This window comes from Paramacrobiotus metropolitanus, unplaced genomic scaffold, assembly GCF_019649055.1.
Source record: "Paramacrobiotus metropolitanus isolate TYO unplaced genomic scaffold, Prichtersi_v1.0 Parri_scaffold0000148, whole genome shotgun sequence".
NCBI classification, from domain to species: Eukaryota; Metazoa; Tardigrada; class Eutardigrada; order Parachela; family Macrobiotidae; genus Paramacrobiotus; species Paramacrobiotus metropolitanus.
Window position 1 is genome coordinate 49,950 of NW_026570368.1, and position 22,574 is coordinate 72,523.

At 44.1% G+C, this 22,574-nt stretch overlaps 3 protein-coding genes across 3 annotated transcripts; 2 read left to right on the forward strand and 1 right to left on the reverse strand.

Annotated features, from left to right (window-relative positions):
- The first annotated feature begins 968 nt into the window (after nucleotides 1-968).
- LOC129599568 (serpin B10-like) lies at nucleotides 969-1,508 on the forward strand. Its single transcript, XM_055497853.1, has one exon. It carries the CDS (start codon nucleotides 969-971, stop codon nucleotides 1,506-1,508), a length of 540 nt encoding a protein of 179 aa, XP_055353828.1.
- A 4,235-nt stretch (nucleotides 1,509-5,743) lies between these two features.
- On the reverse strand, nucleotides 5,744-6,760 carry LOC129599569 (delta-type opioid receptor-like). Its single transcript, XM_055497854.1, has one exon. The coding sequence runs from the start codon at nucleotides 6,758-6,760 to the stop codon at nucleotides 5,744-5,746; it is 1,017 nt and encodes a 338-aa protein (XP_055353829.1).
- Nucleotides 6,761-15,049: 8,289 nt separating this feature from the next.
- Nucleotides 15,050-19,983, forward strand: LOC129599558 (uncharacterized). The gene is made up of 6 exons (XM_055497847.1): nucleotides 15,050-15,252; nucleotides 15,489-16,303; nucleotides 17,197-17,827; nucleotides 18,190-18,501; nucleotides 18,785-19,567; nucleotides 19,654-19,983. The coding sequence occupies exons 1-3, from the start codon at nucleotides 15,211-15,213 to the stop codon at nucleotides 17,297-17,299; spliced, it is 960 nt and encodes a 319-aa protein (XP_055353822.1). The 5' UTR covers nucleotides 15,050-15,210; the 3' UTR covers nucleotides 17,300-17,827; nucleotides 18,190-18,501; nucleotides 18,785-19,567; nucleotides 19,654-19,983.
- Nucleotides 19,984-22,574: the final 2,591 nt, after the last annotated feature.

Below are 22,574 nucleotides of genomic sequence, written 5' to 3' on the forward strand. Positions count from 1 at the left end.
TGGACTTACTTGGCTCGCTGCAGTTGCCGTGTGTTAGGTCATGTGCGGCAACCGCCTTGCTACGTATCACTGCTTCCCTCCCACTGGCGATTATCTCAAAGCTTGTACACTGTACTGTGGTTCAGATTTTTCCCCGGTACCACACAAGTGCATTCTCGCATCTTTCCTTTAACCATTAAGACGTGGTTGAATCAATCCCTTGTTAATGTTGTAACAAAATTACCGACATCGCATCAGCGTTCTGCAACAATATTCACTGCAGAAACACTCGTACCTGTAAATGCGTTACGAGTTTTGTCATTTTTCATGTTGAAGCACTAATCCATTATATTTAACCTGTTTATGGATAGTTAATCCAACAGGTGCTTCTATTACCCAATAAAAAGCAAAATTTGCAGAAGCAAAATGTGCAAAATTAATGGATATTTTCAAGAGCTGCTTGGGACGCCAGCCGCGCGAATTCCCGAAACACGTGCAAAATGAATACCGACCACACACGACAGATTTCAGCGTCAACCCTGAGAGCAGTTTTGCGGTGAAGATGTTCCAGGCTGTTATTGCGACGGCGAATGCTCCGGATGCGAATATCGTCTTTAGCCCATACTCAGCGGAGGTCATTTTGGCGGCACTTCTTCCCGGAACCAACGGTGAACTGAAATCCGCTCTAACAGCATTATTATGCCAATATGGAAGAGACTTTTCAGAACTGATAACGAATCTGGAGGCGGTAAATACGGAGGGGGCACTGAAATCAGTGAATGTTGCTTTTTACGATGAGAAATGCTGCCTGGTTCCACAATATTAGGAGGCAATTGAGAGCCGAATGAAATTCGGGTTCGGTCAAAACGCCGTTTGAGAAATCTCCCGGTGAGGCGGTGAGGGCGATAAATAATTTTGCAACGGAGAAGACTGATGGGAAAATAACCAATTTGTTGAGCGAAGTCAGTCCGCTGACGCTGTTATTGCTGATGAATGTCATTGATTTCTCCGGTCAATGGGAAATACCGTTTAGCGTAAGCGACACCAATAGCGGCATATTCTACTGTCCGAACGATGTTGAAAAGACGGTGAAATTTATGAAGAACGACTATGCCATCCTCCGGGCGTTTCTTACCAACCCGGGCGACGAAACGGGAGACCCGGAGGTGATTATTCTTGACGTTGAAGAGAGGAAATTCAGCGTTATGCTAATACTGCCATCCAAAAATACCGAAGGAATAAACAGCTTAGAGAGGGACCTGACCATCGAGAAGCTGCTATTTTGGCGCGAAAAATGTTCCGTAGAGTTGTTGTCTATCAGTATACCAAAGTTTCGTATCGCCTACGGTGTTGATTTGATACCGCGCGCTAAAGCGATGGGCCTTCAGGAAATGTTTCAGCCGTCGGAAATAAACTTTAGCGACATGTTTGAGGACGATCGCCGGCCGAAACAGGTGGACCTTTTCCGACAGGAAGTGGTTTTAGGTAAGATCATCGGCGTCGGCGGAACCGATTCGACCAGCTTTTAAAATAAAACTGCTTTTAAAGAACCGTTAAAAAACGTGCTTTTGTATTAAAAACTTTCGCGCTTGAAGATAGCATTTTAAACACTCGCCGGAGCTATCAGACCCTCTAGCGCGGCCACGTAAGCAACTATGGCTGAAAGAACCAACGACTGCATTTTTATATGCACTGTCACTGGATTAAAACCTCTAATTGTCGCAAGAATTACTAGCGTGGTCACTGGTTATAGAAATGATTTTCGTTTGGAAAATGCGAGGAAATCATGTACTGTGAAAAAGCGTTGTTACATAGAAAACGCACTGGATAGTGTTTCATGTAGCTGTAATTTTGCAGAAGTGAACGAATACGGCGTGAAAGCGGCAGACGTCATGTGTTGTGATTTCGTATTTAGCTGCGCTTCCTCACCGAACTTCGTTGCGAATCACCCGTTCCTGGTGATCATTTGGAATGAGATCGCGAATGTTCCCGTTTTTATCGGCCGCATCACAGATCCTAGCTGAAAGGGAAGTTACCACCACGGCGGTATGATCCATTTGTACGAATATTCTCCAGACAGCCCCTACATTGTCATCGTGCTGGACTCACTCGCCATTAACGGTCTGTACAGTGTTTTCGACGGTATTGTGAGAGGCGTGGCCTCTCCGTACCCGAGTCGGGAAGCTGTTAGATTGTTTTGCTGTTTATGCTGGTGTTTTTCTTTATCTACCAGATTCCAAAGGCCCGCGCTCAAGCTCTGACTCTGACTCAGACGCTGACCGCTCAAACTCTGACTTTGACTCACCAAAGTTTAACACTGACCGAAACACTCTGACCACTAGAACAGACCACCAATAAAAGTAGCTTCCAGACCTGGGCAGTTATAGAAGAATTACCCAAAGTTAGAGTTACGAGTTACTGGGAGCGTGCGAGTTACGCTAAGAGTTGAGTTATTTATACAAGAAAACCGAGTTTCGATTTAAACCGCGAGTTACGCTGCCATAGGCAATATATACGATGTACGAGCAAAGGTGCTGTGCAATATGGCCAGCCACCAAGAGACGGCAACCTGTTCTATAACGCAAAATAACTGAAACAGCCGCTGAGACCGATAGCTGCTTTTTCTCCATAGACTCGTATGCTAAACAAAATCACTTATGCATTTCAAAGAATAAGAAAAAATTGCAAGATTTTGATACCAAGAAAGTTATTAAGGATGACAGAGAAAAGTTATCGCCGTTTATGTTTCTCATAGACTTAGCATGGGATCTCGATCCACGGTCGGGTCCACGCACAAACTCTATGCTTTGTCTACGAGAAACATGAATGGCGATAACTTTTCTCTGTCATCCTTAATAATAACTTTCTTGGTATCAAAAATCTTGCAATTTTTTTCTTATTCTTTTGAAATGTAGGTTGAGTGGTTTTCTTTCGAAATGTGTAAGAAACAAGTGATTTTGTTTAGCATACGAGTCTATGGAGAAAAAAGCAGCTATCGGTCTCAGCGGCTGTTTCAGTTATTTTGCGTTATAGAACAAGTTGCCGTCTCTTGGTGGCTGGCCGTATTGCACAGGCACGGTTACGGATAACGAGCTCTGTTACCCCTTGCTCGGGTACATCGAGCTCATTTATCCCCTCCTCGTAGTAGCTTCTTAGGTTCCTAAGTTTTCTTAGATTTCTTAAATTTCTTAGCTTTTTACGTTATTCTTAGGTTACAGGTCATTCTCAGGCTAGTTAGGCTTCTTTGGTTCACAATAAATTTCTTATGTTCTTAGGCTTCTTCGGTTCACAATAAATTTCTTATGTTTTTAGGCTTCTTAGGTTGTTGGGTGATTTTCAGGTTTCTTGGGTGATTCTTCACTTGTTCTAAAATGAATAAAGTCAATTATGTTAATAAAGTTTTCTTAGGATTTCAAAAAATCCTAACAAACATTAAGACTCGCTTGAAATATAAGAAACCTAAGGAATCTAAGAAGAAACCTAAGGATAACCTAAAAAATCTGAGAATAACTAAGAAACCAAAGAATAACCTAAGAAAAAACTAAGAACCCAAGAAACTAAGAAACCCAGGAAACCTAAGAAACCTAAGGAAGACCTAAGAAACCTAAGGAAGACCTAAGAAACCTAAAAGACCTAAGAATTATAAGAACAAACTCACAATAACCTATGACCTGAAGAGTAAACTAAGAATAACATAGGGAACCTAAGAAACTGTTTTTACTGGGCTGTTTCAAAGTTTCGGTTGTCAAAGAGTAGTCGCGGTCAGAGCCAGAGTTTGAGCGTGGGCCGATTCTAAATCTGGTAGCTCCTTCAGTTGATTGATTTCATCGTCTGAGCTGCATGCTTTTTCATTTTGCCGCGCAGCAGAAGCTGCTGCGGTGGCCTTTGATGTGTTATGTGAGAGATAGTTAAAGGTGTGAATGGTGTTGTCGTTCAGTTTCCGTTTCTGTTCGCACAGGGGTGAACTAGCCGTTCATCCCCTGTTAGAGTACAGTATAACTGAAATGGAATAAACTGTCTATTTTACAATACGCAGTTATTTCATAAATTGTTAACGCTATGTATGGGCGTTGCAATGGTTTTTAAGGGTGAGTGGAATGGTACTTAAAAATGTGAAAACAAAACCTGCATTATTTCAGCAACAGTCGAACATTTTGCGGGAAATTGCAGCGCAAATCATCTACAGGCTCTGTATACAGTGGACTAGCTCATTTCCGATAACGAAAATAACAAGCCAACAAAACATTAGTAATATCTGAATAAGCAGATTGTCGAAGGACTTGTATAGTCCTGCAGAGTACTCAATCTTCTGCAAAAATCTGTGCTTATATAACCTGATACGGTCAAGGCCAAGTCCAAAAGACGGAGGGAAAATTTAAGGATAGCGGGCTTGGATAAAAGTGAATTTAAATGGCAAATGTGAGCGTGTTACCGTAACAAAAAGTATTTTTCTCTCTAATACGTGCATTAATATGTGTATTTTCGGTTCAGGAGTACAAAAAGTTTTTCTTCTGTGCGTTTGTCTGGCAATTGTTACTTGGTACCGTGCGATGTTACCGTGCTTGGTGCGTCGTCCGGAATTGCGTGTATCTTTCGCAGATGCAACAAATTCAGAACGACCGATACGCCATTGTCTTCCATTTTCGAGTCCGATGAATAATAAGTCGTTTTACCAAAGCTGCAGAATTTTACGTATAAGTTTTCTTTTCATGTACACCCACTGCCGTGGCATTTATAAGAGGATCTGTAAGACTGACAGCTTTATCGTTAAAGCGATACCGCGTAAAATAATGCTGATGCTCATTACAACGTCAATCACAATTTATAAATACATATGGCTAAAGCCGTGGTACTTTGCCATTCTGTACATGTAAAACCTCTGTAAACCTAAGACATTTCTTTAGGAAATTCTATTTATCTCACAGCCGTTCTTTAGTTAGCGCAATGCGGATAAAAAAAACCAGTTCTATCCAATACAGTATCAGACAAGCACTAAGGAAGAATTTGTCCACTTCCCTTTAATCCACGTTTTTACTGTGCAATACGAATGCCCCTTGCGGCGCCCAGTAAAACATTCCACTTATCGTTAAGGTCGATTACACCGAGAATCCTTGCGTACACCGTCTCGGTTTATCTTTTACTGGCTGCTCATCCATGGTTCCGTTTTGCGTCAATACCCACACCCTTTTGCTAACATGATGAATTATATTACTGCGCTGCCTTTGGATAAACAACAAGTACAGAAACGTATCCGCAATGAATATCTTCGGCAGTAGGTACAGTGCCTTTAAGGCTTTAATACATTTTCAGTCGTGTTTCTCCACCGATAAACGATGGTGGGCGCTACTGAGCATGACGTCACAGGAAACACACAATATACATAAAGAATCATTCGGCGGTCTCCAACGATTTTGTTCATGACTGAATAGCGATTGCGTAAGATAGTGAGAATACCATGGCTCATAGTCGGTTAAAGAAACTAGAGCAACGAGAACAAAGTTTCGGCAGAATTCTCATGATAACCCAAGAAAGATGAAGCCTAAATTTGCATATACGATGGCTTAGTTTGAAATACGGATAAATTTTCTAGATGACGTCGATCAGCAATGATCACCGGAAGTAGTATTATATACAAAAGTAACGCCATGAGGTACCATGTGAAAGATACGCTGGTCAGAGTACAAAGGTGCTAAACATAAGTTTAAAATGGATACTAAAATATTGCGGACGGTTGTATAAGCTTCCAGCTGATGTCTTCTGCCTTTCAAGATCGGGTAAAAACCGCCTTCATTTTATCAAAAATTCCCCTAATCGTCCTCCGCAAATCCGGCATGGTCAGGACAATGAGAACAGGATCCAGGACCGGTTGGATCAAGTATAAGCCCAAGCACAGCATTACAAAGCGCTGATCCGTCTCATTCAGGTCCACAAACGCCCAGATAACGTAGTAGGTTTCGTACGGTGTCCAGCATAAAACCGCACTGAGAGTTAGCGCGGAAAACACAACAAATCCTCGGCTAAACCGTCTCCTATTCGACTGCATTTTCCCGGTATTTTCATTCCGGGGTGGCGTCGGTCCGTCCTGCACCTGCGTTCCCATTGCCACCAGGGCTATAGTCCCCACCGAGTGTCGATGCCGGCGTTGCTTAGCCAGCAGATAGATCCAGGAAACGCCGATGAAGGCAACGGGAAATTCGAAGATGAGCAGCATCGCCGTTTGGTTCCACCGCGGCTGGGCTAGAGTATTAATTACACAACCTTTCTCTACCGGCATCCGATAGTAAATCCCATCGAGTACTACACCCGGCAAGCACACAACATGCACGTAGACCGTCACTGCCGCGACCAGCATCCATGCCAACCGCGGAGAATGGTGGTTACGGTAGGACATCGGAAAGGCGATGGCCCAGATGCGGTTAATCGTGATTAGGACGTGGAGATTCAACGGAATTCCCGTCACCACCCAAGAAACATACAGGCGGAAATCACATAAGCGGTGACTGCGCATGTACACTGGATACTGGGATTTGATAACGTACAGGAACCCGTGGATGGACACCAGGACGTTGAAGAGGAGCAGGGCGGTTAAGTAGGATGCGAAGGCGGAACGTAGATCACGTTTAACGAGAAATATGGCGGCTAGCGCTGAGTTTAAGATGGCCATAAGGATGCTGCATGTTAAGGTCATGATCGAGTCGAATGGCCATACCACCCGCGATTGTGGCGAAAGGGTGGTTCCGTTGGACAATTCTACGGAGAAATTCACGGTCGTGTTGAACATGCTTGCAGTCTCGTATTAAATGAGGAAACGTTTTTCTGCAAATCATAATATTTTTATAGCGATGCAACCTAGAAAATCCACGCAGGCTGCAGAGACGTAAGGCAGAGATAACAGGAAGTCCACCTCGGTCGTCGCCTAGCGAATGCCAGATTAAAAATCGACAACAATCTTGCACAATAACCGCATGCTGAATAGGTCGGCATCGATCGCCGGGAAAATGAGACGCTGATGCGTGCTCCATGCTAATTAACTTATAAGCATTCTCAGTCATGTTTTAGGGAAACAGGAACACGACGATGACCAAGCATCTTCGGTAGCGCGCTCACGTCGCCGAGCCTCCGCATGCCCGACTAACCGAGAACAATATGCCTCACCTAATACAACTATCTAATAGTGGTGGCCGATGGTCTAGAAACAGGAGACGACAAGCGCGTCATCAAAAGCATCTGATAAACCGAAGAGTGGCGAAGGCCAACAATGGTCAGCAATGATGCAGAATGTGCTGTCTGTGGTACACTGCCACAAAATGCTTACATCACGATGTGCACATCTCGGTGGCCGTACACACTTGCCCTTTGCACACTTGTCCTTTGCGCTATCGGCTTTAAATTCACTGGTTTCGTAGAAAGCAGGTTGTCCTTAAACAAGTCCCAAATTTGTGCAACTTCAAGCGATTGCAGCTCGAAAACCACGAACGGAAAACGGAATTCGATGACTTCACTGGGTTCGTCAACATCAGTAAAGCTCACGACAAACTTTTTCCAAATGATACGCTCACAGTATGTTGCCACTCCGACGTAAAAATCGGCAGTGTCCCGAGACCAGTAAGCCAAAGTGTGATGGAATGGAACGGATTCAGCCGGACGAAGGAATCCGCGTATTACGACACACGACACGTCTCTCTGTAGTGTTCTTGTTAAATGCATGTGAAGGCTATAAATAGGGAAATGTGCACTGTTACTCGCGTCATTTGCATTTGCCAGAGCAAAAATTTTCATTTGCCAGAGGAAAAATTTTTTAATTCTTATCCACCGTTTTTTAGGTTTAGCAGTTTAACCCTTACCGTGTTATCATGTCCGTAACTATTGAAGAAGCTCGCACGTTTAACCTTAAGAAGTTGGGCCGCTTGAACCTCCAAGAGGTCAAACGGCTCATTGTCGAAGAGGAAGGCGAGCAGGTATTTGACGAAACAAAACCCGTACTTGTCAAGCGGCTCTACGATTTGTTTCATCCGGATGAATCTTCGGAACCTGAGGAGGACGCAGCAGCAGGTGATGGTGATCCCCCTTCACAGCTGACTGCAGCCATCGGAATTTCGGCAGCGTCCGTTTCCCAGCTCTTTGACAACGGATACAATTCCCTTGACGATGTTATGCTGTTGGCGAAGGTCAGGAAATTTCCCGACAATTTGGACTTCATCAGCAACACGCGTGACCGCAACCGGCTTGAGGTGTTTGTCATGGAACACGCTGCCGGCCATTCTGCTGCGACGGAAACCGGCAAGGATCTGCCTTCCCGCTGCAGTCGTTCCCCAAACCGCACCACCAAGCACCACCAGTCAGCTTCGGACGAAGAAGGCTCTATTAGCCCAGGAAGGACTTCCAGCAGTTCCACCCAGAGCGGCCGAACGTCCGTCCAGGCCCGAGAATTACCCAGACCACATACGCTTCCATTCGTGAAGGCAGCTCACAAAGCCGCTAAGGATGTTAAGCCGCATGAAATCTCATGCGACGAACTGTTTGCCGGCAACATTATGGCTGCCTTAGACCTCGCACGGAAGGTCAACGCCTTACCGGTGCTGATTGAGTTCCTGGAATACCAGGTCTACTTGTCTCGCAAACGCTGTATGTACGACGACACAGCTATTGTAGCGTTTGATTGTGAATTTCGTGAGGAAGCCGAGATTGAAAAGTTTGACCTTTCGGACACTTCGCGTCGCGACTGCACGGCAGATGGGTACTTTTCAGCGGATTCCCGCCGAAACTGCGGATTCCAAGCGGGTAATGCCAAGGTCAACTTTCCCCAGGCGAATCGCATAACTACAACGGAATCCCGCTACCCACATTATTGTTGCTTTAATTATAACGAGCTCCGACCTTGCCGAGATGTCCCTTGCCGTTTTCCACATGTTTGCGGGTTTTGCCGAAAGGATCACCGTGCTTCTGCTTGCAGCGAGCATCCAGCAACCAGCGCCAAATAACCTTCAACCACCGTGACCTGTAGTTCCTGTACTGGTTTGTTTTCTGTACAATTTCTACAAAGTGCTGATTTTAATTGTTCTTCTGACCCGGACTTTATCATCGCTTACGCCAGTTTGCCATCATTAATAAATTACAGCTGCTCCAATCGTGTCATTACCGGGTCATTTACTTGACATTTCCCGGATCCACTGCCTTATCTGTGCGAATTTTTAATGTGCATTGTTGTTGTGTGCTTTTGGCCTTCCCTCCGCGATGCGGACCTCATTTTGCGTGTATTCAGGTCAATCTGTGGAATTCCCAAATTGACTGGACAACGGTTGATAACGTTTTGCTGTAGCCGTGGGATGCGACAGGACTTCCTAAGCACCCTGCTTTGTGTATACGGTCCGGCGACTGCATACATTCCTAGCACCGTAATGCGCTGAGCGTGATTTCCGCCAGAGAATTACTTTATTTTTTTTATTGTGTAACCCATTAATGCATTGGGAAATGCGCGGAATTCCGTACATTTCTGATTATCCTTGTCCGATTGCCCGGAATCCCGGGATTCAGCCTTTGTAATTGTGAACTCTTCGTCGTCTTCTATGCTGCGCGGCATCGGATCATGCTCCTGTTGTTTTTTGTCTTGGGTTTCTTGGGCTTCGGGGCCGTTTCCGGCCATGTTCGGCATAAATGCCCAAAGGAAGTAAAGTTCCGAGCCCACCTTCGGTTCCCTCGCGTGGCGTGTAGGAGTAATGGAACGGATTCAGCCGGACGAAGGAATCCGCGTATTACGACACACGACACGTCTCTCTGTAGTGTTCTTGTTAAATGCATGTGAAGGCTATAAATAGGGAAATGTGCACTGTTACTCGCGTCATTTGCATTTGCCAGAGCAAAAATTTTTTGTTTGTTGTTGTTTTCTGTCTGTGATGGCTTCGGGGCCGTTTCCGGCCATGTTCGGCATAAATGCCCAAAGGAAGTAAAGTTCCGAGCCCACCTTCGGTTCCCTCGCGTGGCGTGTAGGAGTAATTGCCCCAGAATATGTACACGATCATACAAGATTAACCGTTGCATACGCACACCGGCATCAGCCAAGATTGGCTTGATATATTTGATCGCGAAACCGGCTGCTGCTGTTTCGCTTTCCGACTCCTTGGTGTCTGCTGCGAATCGAAACGATCTCTGTATGCAGCTGATAAGATATAGTACTACACATTCCCGTTATTCTGAGAATACCAGCTGCCGTTTTAGACTGTAGCGGTTGGTTTGGCAGTATATTCTGCTATCACCATGTTGTCGCACTGTTTGCAATGATTCTATGTGTACGTTCACCTTTCACGCAACCCGTACTATGCATTTATTTGTATGAAGGACAATGGCGTTCGATATACCGCACTTACGCTGTGGATGTGGAAATCGATGGGCTGCTGCGGCATGGCTTCGTCATCGACGTGACAGGCGGTGGAAGTGGTACTGAATGGGCATCGAATTCGCGAACTGCTGCCCCTCGGACAGGTTCGAATTCTGTCCACGGCGGAACGACAGCGCCGAAGGCTCGCGCCCGGTCACTATTCCATCCTGCTGTATTCAAGAGAGAAATGGTTAAAGAATCGCAGAAACGATTGCTTAGTCTCCGTGTTGCGACAGCGATTATACTCCCGATCAAGTAAGTCAAGTGATCTTCGTTTCCACCAAGCGAGAAATTTACGGATGGATTCCCCTTTTTTCAATCTGGTACCGCTTCGTATCTTTACAGTATGACGATCCGTTTAGCTGGTTTTCAAGCCGGCGAGTACGCAAACGATTGCACAGCACCTCGACAGTGAAAACTATCGGTAGACCCATTAGCATCCCGAAGACAGCGAAAAACACGTTTTCGAGCCGGCTCCACGTTACATTTTGAGCAGGCCCTCTTTGTTCCAGGTGATACTTTTTATTTCGGCTGTACACGTTATTGTCACTGCTCGTGTTGAACGACATTGTTTTGTGGATACTGGAGAAATGGGAAAGGATTCCAGTTTCCAAAAGTTGCTGCACTCTACAATGCAGTGTCATCTGTTAGCCGAAGCCGAATTTAAGTACCTATAGGTCAATACAGCGGCCCGTGCAGCGATGTTCGGTTTAAATTTGTTGAACATTTAAAAATTTTGATTTTTCAGACATAAAACATCCAATAAAAATGTCATGTATAACAACAAATCAATCAAAAGAAATTATTAAAGTAAGAAAGAATCGGCAAAAATGACAACGTTGACACTCCAGTACTGCATCGGTGTGTCCAATCATTACCTCAAAGTGATTGGTCTTGTCAGTTCACTGCTTCGTTTCATTTGCAGTATGCTAACCCATCGGTAGACTCCAAAGTCAAAAGCCGGGATGATTCCTTTTTTGCTGCATGCGTTGCTATCTCCGTAGAAACATACCACTGCGGCTTTCAACGTTCGCGATGTGCTCGCGGCGATATTATACAAGACGTCGGTGTTATTGGTATCAAACGTAATGGCTTGTGCCCACATTCTCGCGAAGTCAGCGCCGTCTCGAGCAAGATCGTCGGCAGCGTTACTGCGTCGTAGAACACGGAAACCAGCTGCGATCAATGAGTCAGGCGAGGTAAAGGGAAGCTTTGGAACACTGACACTAAGGGTAGCCGTTAAAGATGACGTAGCGGTTGCGATTATAATTACTTCCATACCAGCCACAGCATCGTCAGGAACTTGTAGGTCACGACACCTTTTGGGGGAGTGACGTCAGCTGCAAGAAACCGTTTAATCATTTCAGCCGATGCATAACTAACTGAAACGTAAGTCTTGCCTTGGCTAAAGGTTAAGTATGTAATTTCCACGAAAGTTTTTAGGAAACTCTTCAACGATTTTTGCCGCAACTGGTATTCGCCGTTAACCGTCATCTGAGAATGGCATCGCACGAAAATATTGGTCACCCAAAATACGGCTATTATCCACGAAGACAAAAGGCCAATGAACATCCAGGCACCGTCGTCGAAACTGCCAGTTAATCCGCTCAGAACAGGTTCCGTTTCACCCGTCTTTACATGTTGAATATGGGTGTCTACGCGATAGCTTCTTAAGAAGTACAGTGGTATCATGTCAAACTCGGTAATACGCTGTGAACTTAGCGATAAGGGACACAAACTAATATCCGCACGGTTTTCCTGCACATCCACGGGTGGGCCAGCCAACGAAGATTGTATTGCGCCGGATGCTGACCGGGTATCCATGTCAGTCTGTAATAATCGCGGCATTTCGCTTACTTACAGCCAGTATCAGTCCGTTAATTAAAACAGTCCTCACAATGCTTAATGATAGTTTATATGGCATTTTAAGGGAAGTGACCCGGTACATGGTACCAAATTTCTGTTCGTGCACGAAGACTTTCACTCCCAAAACACATTTCGCGCACTCCCAAAGCACATTTTTGTTTTATTTTATGACATACTGTACAAGCACGTCCGGATAATGAGCACGTAAAGGTACAGCTAATGCATATTAAGCGCGGTATTAGCGCTTAGCACGATGGCCGCTACACTAAGTTTACCACAATGTGTAAATGCGCTCCGAAGATAGATTGTCCCTTACTGCACCGACCGATTCCTAGACACCTTCCGCCAGGCAATCACGATTATACTCATTGAAACATATGGCGTGTACCAAGGCACCAGCCAGCCAAACGCATGTTACATGTGTAAACAGTGTGGCGCGGCGTGGCGTAGTATGTTGCTTGGCGTAACCCATGAATTTACATTTTTCGCTGTTTTCTATCGTGTTCATCATCCGGACGGGCTTGTAGGCAGATAGTTTGCTTACACTGGCGTGAAAACCGTTTGTGCGCGCATCATCTGGTTCGGGAGTTATGGCTGTTAGAAAATTCCAAAAAGCTTAAATGCATTCAGGTGCACCAAAAGTGTCAATATAAACAGATCTCCCTTAAATGTTGCCCATAAATGCACGTAAGTATGAAGACTGAATTCCAAAATTATTTTGATATCAAAAAAATTTCAGAACGGTGATTCCGTGTGAAAACGATCTTCATAAATATATGCGTTCCCATGCACAGTTTATAGGAGATTAGTCTATAATGAGACTTTTAGTGCACCTGAATGCATTTAACTTTTTGGAATTTTCTAACAGCCATAACTCCCGAACCAGGTGCTGCGCGCACAAACGGTTTTCACGCCACTGTAAACAAACTATCTGGCTAAATGATGCCATAAAACAAAACAAAATTGTGCTTTGGGAGTGCGCGAAAGTGAAAGGTTTCGTACATGCATACAAATTAAGTACCATGTATCCGGGCATTTTCTGTTGAGTGATTGTTTATGTCACATCCAGGAACGCACCAGATCTAAAAGAATTCTTTACATCGAGGTCCGTCTAATTGGTCCAGAGATTTACCCTAGTTTTTCTGGAACGGAAGTCGAAATATATACGTGACTACGTGCGAGCCGTAAGACTACATACCATAATTTATCTCTTGGGGTGGTCCTAAAGCTGTTTTTACTAACCTCACTTGCAGTGCGTTTGCAACTTCTTGCATACGGAAACACCGCAGAAGCACACTGATCCATTTGAGCCTGAAGCCACCCGATAGCTGTAAAGAGCATTTTCATTGACACTGACAATGAAACTGTTGGCGTTCAGCAGTCCGCTTTTTCGGTATCCACCTGAACATACTCGATAGAAATCGTCGCACTGCATAACGTGAGTCACCTCTATAATTATTAGGAACACCCCGTAATAACAAAATAGCGCTCCTGGTTGTGCGCTGCCTGCTGATAAATAAGTTTTTATAATAGGTATCTCAATCTGTATGTAGTAAAAAGCTACAAATCAATCGTATCTTGCGTAACTGCCACAATGCAGTTTTTGTGGGCCTTTAAAAAAACTGTCATGAACTACTTCGCGCGATTCCTGTGATGATGGGTCGGTTACGATTCTTAAGAACAACTAGGTCGCCGCACCTAATGTCAATAACAAAACATTTTATCGAGTCTCCCGAGACATACTGGCTAAACGCTGCGAAACTCCCCGCAGAGAGTCTTTTCAAACAATACAAAAACCACAAGCATGCGTTTGTCAAATAAAGTAAAGGTAGACAGACCAGTTTTAAACTACTGCTTTTGCAATGGGTATCCTAGATAAACAGGAAGTCAGCAAGATGGTAAGAAAAGTTCTTCTCAGCAGTCAGCAGTGCAAATGGGGAAAATAGTTGGCATTAACAACAGCAACTGCACGATTTTTCCAGCTCTCGTGCCTGAGGCGCTTTCGCATTTAAAACTGCTGTTTTCACGAAAAGCAGCCAGTATACAAATTATCAACAATTTAAAATTTGGTTCGAAGAAATTTGACAGCAGGAGCAATAAATTCCTTAAAATTCTTAACTCTCCTAATGCCCAAAAAAATTTTGTTAAAAAAATCTCAAGAATAAAAAAGTTTTAGTTCTGCCTCACAATGAGCAAACACTAAACAATACAATTTCCCCAGTCAGGCTACGAACACCGGATTCGCACCATCCCTTGTCCAGGGTAAATTTTCCTGACTTTTGCTGGCGTTACGGCACTGTAGACAACGCGTGTGAATCGCAGCAGACAAGTTTAACTGCATTGGACAAATACCGATAAGCACAATTTGCGTTATACAGTTTGCATGTTCCACCGGTATCTCCACTGTATCTTCATCAAGCAGGAAAAGCAGCGAATGCGCATTTGCTAAAATCTTAAATTCTGATTTGGCACGCAGAAAATAAGCGCTAATTACTGACAGTGGAAACCTTCAAGAGGCCATCTATAAGCCTGCATGTAACATTTTTAGCGCGGTCCGCTGCAGCCGCACATGCTTGCCGGAGACTGTACCGACAAAACCATTTCAGTGCCGCAGCTAAATAGTTACAAATGCTTTTAAAATCTCTGTTGTTTCGTGTCACCGCTATCAAATTTCATTTATCAGTCTCCAGATAACGATACTGATTCAGGTGCACGGTCTTTACCGAACACTGCAGTTACCTCAGCAAACGATAAGATATGCCAGGAAAAAGAAACTGTCTGCCGGCAAACTTCTGCCTTCAAACTTTGCTATGTTTGAATGTGCCTGGATGGAGTACATGTACTTTTCCGTTCACACTGTCTTGAGAAGTTTTGTCTTTTAGTATACGCAGACTATCCACAACGTTTAAACATAGTTGATAGCATTATCCGTTGATGGTAGAATCATCCGTTGCGTGGGAGAACCCCTGAAAAATCGAATTAGTAGAAGAATGAACGGACATTACGATTTGTTGATGCTCACTAAAAGCACAGTAAGTCGTTTCTAAATCCGACTCGCTGAAAGTACCTCTAGAACAGAAAACTGATCATGATCTGCGTATGTCATAAGCTGCATTGGTAATCGCCGATACGAAACCAGAACATAAACAGCTTTGAAATTTTCAGGTACCAAAAAAAAACTGCAGAGTCAGATTAAAATGTGATTCTGAAGTTCCGCGTAGAGCATAGTTAAACCACAGAACGGATAACTGTTTTCCGGTTTCTGTAGGCGTACAGCGAGGATCAGCTCGGGAATTCTGAAACTGATACGATCAAAGGATTAAACGATAACAAAGCAGCGGAGGAAACGAACGATGCCGATCATCGCGGGTTGCCGTTACCGCTGGAGCTGTTGAAAGAGATCTTTCTCTCACTGGACACCGTTTATCGTCAGCGCTGCCGACTCGTCTGCGCGCTGTGGAACGACATTGCGAATTCCCCGGAACTGCGCACCGATATCTACCCGTCGAATCTTCCGCGAAGACGATTCTCGTTTGTTGCCGTTTTAGATTCATTGTCTTGGCTCTCCACGCATATAACGCCCGATACCCGCAGCATCTTTTTATACGACGACACCTGTGCTCAAGACGACACACATCAAACCGATAACAATACGGAAACCTTTTCGCGCTGCGACTGGGCGATCCACGACACAGGAGCAATACTGGATGAAGTCAAGGTCCGTATCAAGCGGTTGGTCTTCTACCGTCCAGAAATGAGCAGCGTATTAGCGTGTTCTTCTTTGCCGGCATGGTTCGCACATTTGGTGGAAGTCTACACCTCGATGGCTTCCTGTTGTGAACGTATCATCTGGACTGATTTTTACATGCGCTTTAATGATGAAAATGTGTGTGGTGTTGTCGCGGAATTTCACTTCCCGTTGGTCGTTTTTCACCTGCAAACCCTTAAGGTGGCACAGATGTGGAACATCTTTGAAGAGCACCTGTTGTCGGATGAAACAGTGGATATGGAACGGCTAACGCAGTGGATAGCCGAGCGAATTAAGAAGTCAAAAAGTAAAAAGGTTGCAAAAAGCTCGCAAAGGTAGAAGAAGACTTGCCTTAGCAAATTATTCAAACTGTTCAGCAGTTATCGAACTGTGTTTTTTTTAATTTCATACTTGTACAAGCAAATGCCATTTAACACTTAGACAAATATTTCCAAAAACTAAAACAAGTAAAATAACTCTTCTACAATGTACGACAAAAAGAGGTTGAACCGATCAGTCGGTCCGCGGTTCAAAATAACCTCGCAACGACACACCACCACTAAAACTTGGACGCTTACTCACTACTTTCAGACGCTCGCGCTCCGTGAATATCAAAGTGCAGCTATACTAGTTGCATATCAAAAGGTGTAGAAAAAAATTTTAAAATTTTTGATACTAAACCTGTGACTGTTTATGGCGAACAGCACAAATTCTAGCCATTTTGCTTTCTCGTAGGCACAGCATAGGATCTGTGCGCATAACCGTTTGGCTTGCAATCAATGCTTAAGTCTATGGGAAAGCAAAAATGGCTAGAATTTGTGCTGTTCGCCATAAACAGCCACAGGTTTAGTATCAAAAAGTTTAAAATTTTTTTCTACTCCTTTTGATATGCAACTAGTATAGCGGCACTTTGATATTCACGGAGCGCGAGCGTCTGAAAGTACTGAGTAAGCGTCCAAGTTTTAGTGGGGCGTGTCGTTGCGAGGTTGTTTTGAACCGCGGACCGACTGATCGGTTCAACCTCTTTTTGTCGTACATTGTAGCTCTGTAGAACAGCCGACAGTTCCTAAAATAGAAGCCGCGTTTCCGCGCTGGATTTCCACACTAATTTTATCGAAATATATAACCATATGGAGAAGATTTTGGAATAAAAAAAATTTACTGTATTATTGTGATATGCTCATTGCAAATTCGCAATAACATAACAATGTGCTTTATATTGTTTCAGATTTTGGAGTACTATCAGAGCACCGATCCTCGGCCCTCCACAGAGTATTTTGGCAGGAAATGGACACATGACAATCTTGCTGGTGTGGTTGTCAAGAAACTGAACAAGTTGTGCTTGCATGTATTGTCCAGCTGGATGCGCAACAAGTGGAAACCATGGTGGGATATGCCGATTCGCCAATTCTCAGACCTGAAACCTTAACCGAAACGTCATTTTGCCAATTGCTGCTACTGGCCAGATGAATGGATTACAAGATGATCGTAGCAGCCTTTTAACTTGCATTTAGTCTATATTAATTTTTTCATCATTTTCAGGACAGCTAATAAATGTTATCTAATCAGAGAAAATAACTAGAGCGTAACTCAGACTTTTCTGGAGGCAGCACTGTATCAACGTCGTTGTGCAAAAAGTCCATTCATCTATTAATCAAATCACTGGACTGGAGAGCGGTGTAATTTTGCAGTTCCGCTGGACATTTTGCAGTACCACAGTACCGCATTCTTAACTCGTTACCACACAAGATTAATATAGATCGTGATTCTGTTTTAATTTAGCAAAGTACAGTACCATTTCCGTGCACTATCGCCGCCCGACCGGAGCAGCACTGGACCATAAGTTGCATCTGCGCCCGGTAACCTGTTGCATCCTTTCATCTTTGCATCAGCTGGTACTTCGAAAAATCTTATATATGGGTTCCCAGCACATTACACTGAGATACCTGGGCTCCCTGCTCATTAAAACGGCTGCATTCTGTACGCATGAGGCACAGTGAACTGGCACGAATCGTATATTTTGACTTTAACCAGTTAGTCGTACAATGCACTTCGTCTTAAATTGTACCTGCAGCTTCACAGGCGTTTTAACGAGTAGGGAGCCCAGATATCTGACTGTGATGTGCTGGGAGCCCATATACAATGTAAAAGATTTTTCGAAGTATGCATAATGAATGGAAGCTAGATAGTGTTCATTGTGTCGATTTGACGCATTTGGAAGGTGGCCCTCGTGGAAGGTAAGGAAAACGACGCTGTGGTGGAAGTAACGTTGGCCGGTCAACTAGTTCGTGAGATGCTCCCAGACGCACAGATCCGAGTACCACCTTCGGCAGCAAAGCTTCGGAAAAGAATCATCCAGCCGGGACATTTTTTCATTACGCTGAACAGCGTGGGTGACCGGCATCTAACAGTGAAGGCGGATAACTCAGTCTCTTCGCGTAGAGGAGACGAAGTTCAGGAGCAGTGCTAACTGGTCGCTCATCTTCGCTATAGGCAACGCCGCCGTTACACTAAATCAAAGCAGAAAAATATGGTAATCGAGAATTATATTATGTATTTCGATTTCAGTAATTGAGGTAGCTGCCTTCGGCTTGCGAGTCGCAAGTTGCGACGCCGTGTACCAAGAAAATCATTTCAATATTTAGAATTAATTTCAGTGTATTTTTATTATGTCTATATGCATAGTAGTGTGCGATAGCGCTTTGCATATACTTTTTAAAGCATATTTTTCAAATATATCAACTTTTTTCCATTTAATTTCGTGTTGATACATATTCCCGAATTCTCCGTATTTCTTACGCACATTTTTAATGCAGGTCAAGAGCAGCGAATTGAGTCATCCGGACGCCCCAGCTTGCGAAGAGATGGAAACTAGCACTTTTATCGCCAGCGAGCGCGGTTTAATATTGCCTGTTATTCTGTTAGTGGAAGTCTTCCAGTCACTGGATGCCAACTATCAGCAACAGTGCCGGCGTGCCTGCCGTCTATGGGAGGAAATTCTCGTTTCTCCACAGTTTGCGCAACATGTTTGCATCACCCTACCTCCGCCGAAACTATACAATCAATATATAGCACGTTACAGTTTTTCGAGCACTACTTACGTTGTGTACAGTTGCATCTTGAAGCAGATTACCAGCGCAACACGAACAATATGTTTGAGGGATCGAGAGTATCTTCCGCACGAAATCACAGGCGAATTGATCGGCGACAGACCGGTTGATCAGTTGATGCAGTTCATCCAGGAAACACTGCAATATGTCGGCGTCCGCATTAAGCGTTTGGTGCTGTACCGTCGCTGGACGAAAATGCATCCAGGGTATTCCTTAGCGAAAAACATAGAGGATACGTTGAAACTGTATTCTAATCTGGCGGTCTGCTGCGATCGCATTATATGGAAGGAATGTTATCTGCGCTACGTCGGCGTGGCCTTCAGGTTTCCTCGTACTGCTTTCGATCTTGATGACGTGAATATTACACAGCTCTGGAAAATTTTTGAGACGCATTTGGATTCTAACGAACATCTAGATTGGGAGAGAATATTGCGCTGCAGCACTGATACGATCATATCGACCGAAGAAAAACAGAGAATATTATTCAAGGTCTTTGTTACGAAATTCGAAGAATTTTCTTTTCTACGACGTCTGTTAAACTATTTTTATATCAGCTTGTGTTGCGTTCTTTCCAGATGCTCCGGGAATATCAATCCAGAGATCCACCTCTTTCTGTGAAAACATGGACATTGGACGAAGTGCGCAGTTTAGAGATCACGAAGCTGAACCAAATCTGCTTAAATGCTGTGTGACGCTGCTCCCCAGAGGGCGAGGACAGCGGAAGCTCTGAAACAGGATGAACCGGATGACGTCACCGCCACCAGTACTTCAGAAGCAGAAGATAGAGGACATAGCTGAAGGATGAATTGACAGAAGAGTCAACCTAGCAGATATTCAATAAAATTATACCGTTTACGTACAGATATAATAAACCTTATACGATAATCAGAAGGTTGAAAGGTACGAGTCCCACATCCATTTCTACCTTGAAGCAAAACTATGCAAGTCGTAAGGTCGCGCTGTAGCAACGGGTTGGGTTCGCATTATTCGAGATCGAAGTTAAGAAAAAAAGGAAATTTACCCATCACGCCCATGCCGCCGCGCTTAAGTGAAGTGACCCGGTACATGGTACCAAATTCGTGGGCATGCACAACAACTATCCAATATGTTGATATCTGTGAAGCACATTCATGTTCCAAATGCCACAAGCCCGTAGATGTACATGGTCACCACGGCCTGTCCTGTGCATTCTCCGCGGGAAGACATGCACGCCACGACGGCCTGAACAGCATTCTGTGCAGAGCGTTAGTTTCAGCCGGTATCCCCGCAAAACTAGAGCCGCGAGATACATCTCACACGTCAGATCGTCGACCGGACGGGTGCACCACGTTCGCGTGGCAACGCGGCATGTGTTTGGCATGGGACGTCACCTGCGTGGATACTGTCGCTGTCTCTCATCGGAAGTCCACTTCAGTTACAGCGGGATCCGCCGCCGCTCAGGCGGAGGATAGAAAAGCGGGATTGTATTTGTACCTGCAGGGCAGATACATCTTCGTACCGCTGGCATTTGAAACTCTTGGACCATGGGGAAAGTCAGCTAGCCGTTTAGTGAAAGAAATTGGGAAGCGACTCCAACAACATACGGGTGAGCTCGCTCTCATGAATACCTCCGTCAACGATTGTCACTGGAAATTCAGCGAGGCAACGCTGCTTCCGTGCTCGGAACAATGGAGGGAGCGGCAGCATTAAATGAAATTCTGTTCTTTAATCTGTTGTTCTAAAACTGTGATGTTACCGCATTTTGTGAAATAAAAACTCATTCACTATCCAATTAAAGATTATGGCTTACTCCTTATGTAAATGCAATGGGATCGGCATAAGCCCATACATCACATCTCACATTTCTCAACATCCACCAATTTTTAAATTTCTGTTGAAGAAACATGTTAATTCTTATTAAGCAGTGCGGCTTTTTGCACAAAAGCGGAATTAGAAACTTGCATTCCTTGTACATCAGCTGTTTGATTATACACAAAAACTACCAAAGTTGGTACTGGGCAAGAACTATCTTGCAAGAATAAAATTATTAAACTTGACTGGTTGGAGCAGAGGAATTTTTGTAACTGCCCGAACTTGGCGTAGCACCCCCGTACAGCTGTCGTAAGCACAAAAATAAATAAAGATTACAGAAAATAAGAATAGACATTTTCTTATCTGGAGATGGGAACACATAACCATGTGATACATAATGACAAACAATGTTATGTTATCGGAACGTTTTAAAATATCGTAATCATCCTCTCTACCTGCTGTGCGACTAGCAAGATTTTATATCCACGCGTAGTAGATAAGAAGAAAATGCACAAGAACCAGATAAGCTACTCGATCACTTCGATTTCGATTGCAACGAAGGCGATGGTCGGGTTGTCGAACCCGAGAACCCCACGGCAGCCGGTTTGGCGATTAGGTTTAATAAACCAATTCTGACTGAAGCCGGTATGCGTATTCAGCGGTTGAGTTTGTGCCGACAATATTTGGTTACCGAACTATTAAATTATTCACTGGAACACTATTTTTCTGACATTGTCAGATTGTATGGAGGATTAGCATCCTGTTGTGAGAGCATCATTTGGAGCGATTTCTTCATGAGTTTCACTGACAGTGACGATCCTTTTTACACAGTTCAGTTCCGTTTCCCGCTGGTAGTTTTTCATCTGGGATCCATTAATGTCCTACAGGTTTGGGACATTTTTGAGGAGCATCTATTTTTTCCGAAACCAGTAAATCTGGAGCGGATATCGCAATGGATAGCAGAACGAATAAGGAAGAAATCAGAGAGCGATCTTGTTCAGGTAAGACAGCACAATTAGGCGTAAATAGTTTCACTTGTATGCATTGTCGTCTGGAACCGCATTTGTAGATATTGGAAAGATGTCAGAGCTGCGACCCGCGTCTTTTTGCGCATCACAAGAATCACCAATGGTCATCAGACAATCTGGGCAGTTTGAGAGTCAGCAAGCTGAACAAGATTTGTTTGCACGCTTTAGCATCCTGCATGGTCGGGGAAGACGAAACATTTCGGAAAGACAGTGCTGATTAGTGGGTCCTGAAATATAAACCCACCAGTACAGTGCTGCTCCCGTTTGATCGGGAGCAGTTTAAGCGGAAGTTCCAGTTGCTGTACTTACTGTTGTAATTGCGCTGTCAAGCAGGAAACAATTACTAGAGTATGTAGTGACATGGGAGGAGTGGATAGTACGTACTCATCCGTTTATCTTACTGTTTACTTGTACGCCTTCTCCTACGCCACTGCTGATTTTGTTATCTGGTCCTTTCTTTCGTGTTTGATTTGCTATTCTCTAAATCCTCTTAACGCGTATGATGCTGTGTTTCTAGCCTATAAGTTCTCATGTTGTTCCTAATATCGGCATCCTTCTCGTGACTACTGATCTTGAGACTTTTCTTATTTCTGACTCCATGTGTTGAGGAATGCGTTGTGAATTGGATTAAAGGGACAGCATGTTCTGAAGGTTATCTTGATGTTCATGATCCAAGT

Bases quoted from the DNA above. Each gene is read 5' to 3' on its own strand.
- LOC129599568 (XM_055497853.1), top strand. From the start codon at position 969: ATGAATGTCATTGATTTCTCCGGTCAATGGGAAATACCGTTTAGCGTA.
- LOC129599569 (XM_055497854.1), bottom strand. From the start codon at position 6,760: ATGTTCAACACGACCGTGAATTTCTCCGTAGAATTGTCCAACGGAACC.
- LOC129599558 (XM_055497847.1), top strand. From the start codon at position 15,211: ATGAACGGACATTACGATTTGTTGATGCTCACTAAAAGCACA. The intron at 15,253-15,488 runs GTAAGTCGTTTC...CGGTTTCTGTAG, and splicing joins TGATGCTCACTAAAAGCACA to GCGTACAGCGAGGATCAGCT. The intron at 16,304-17,196 runs GTAGAAGAAGAC...ATATTGTTTCAG, and splicing joins GTTGCAAAAAGCTCGCAAAG to ATTTTGGAGTACTATCAGAG.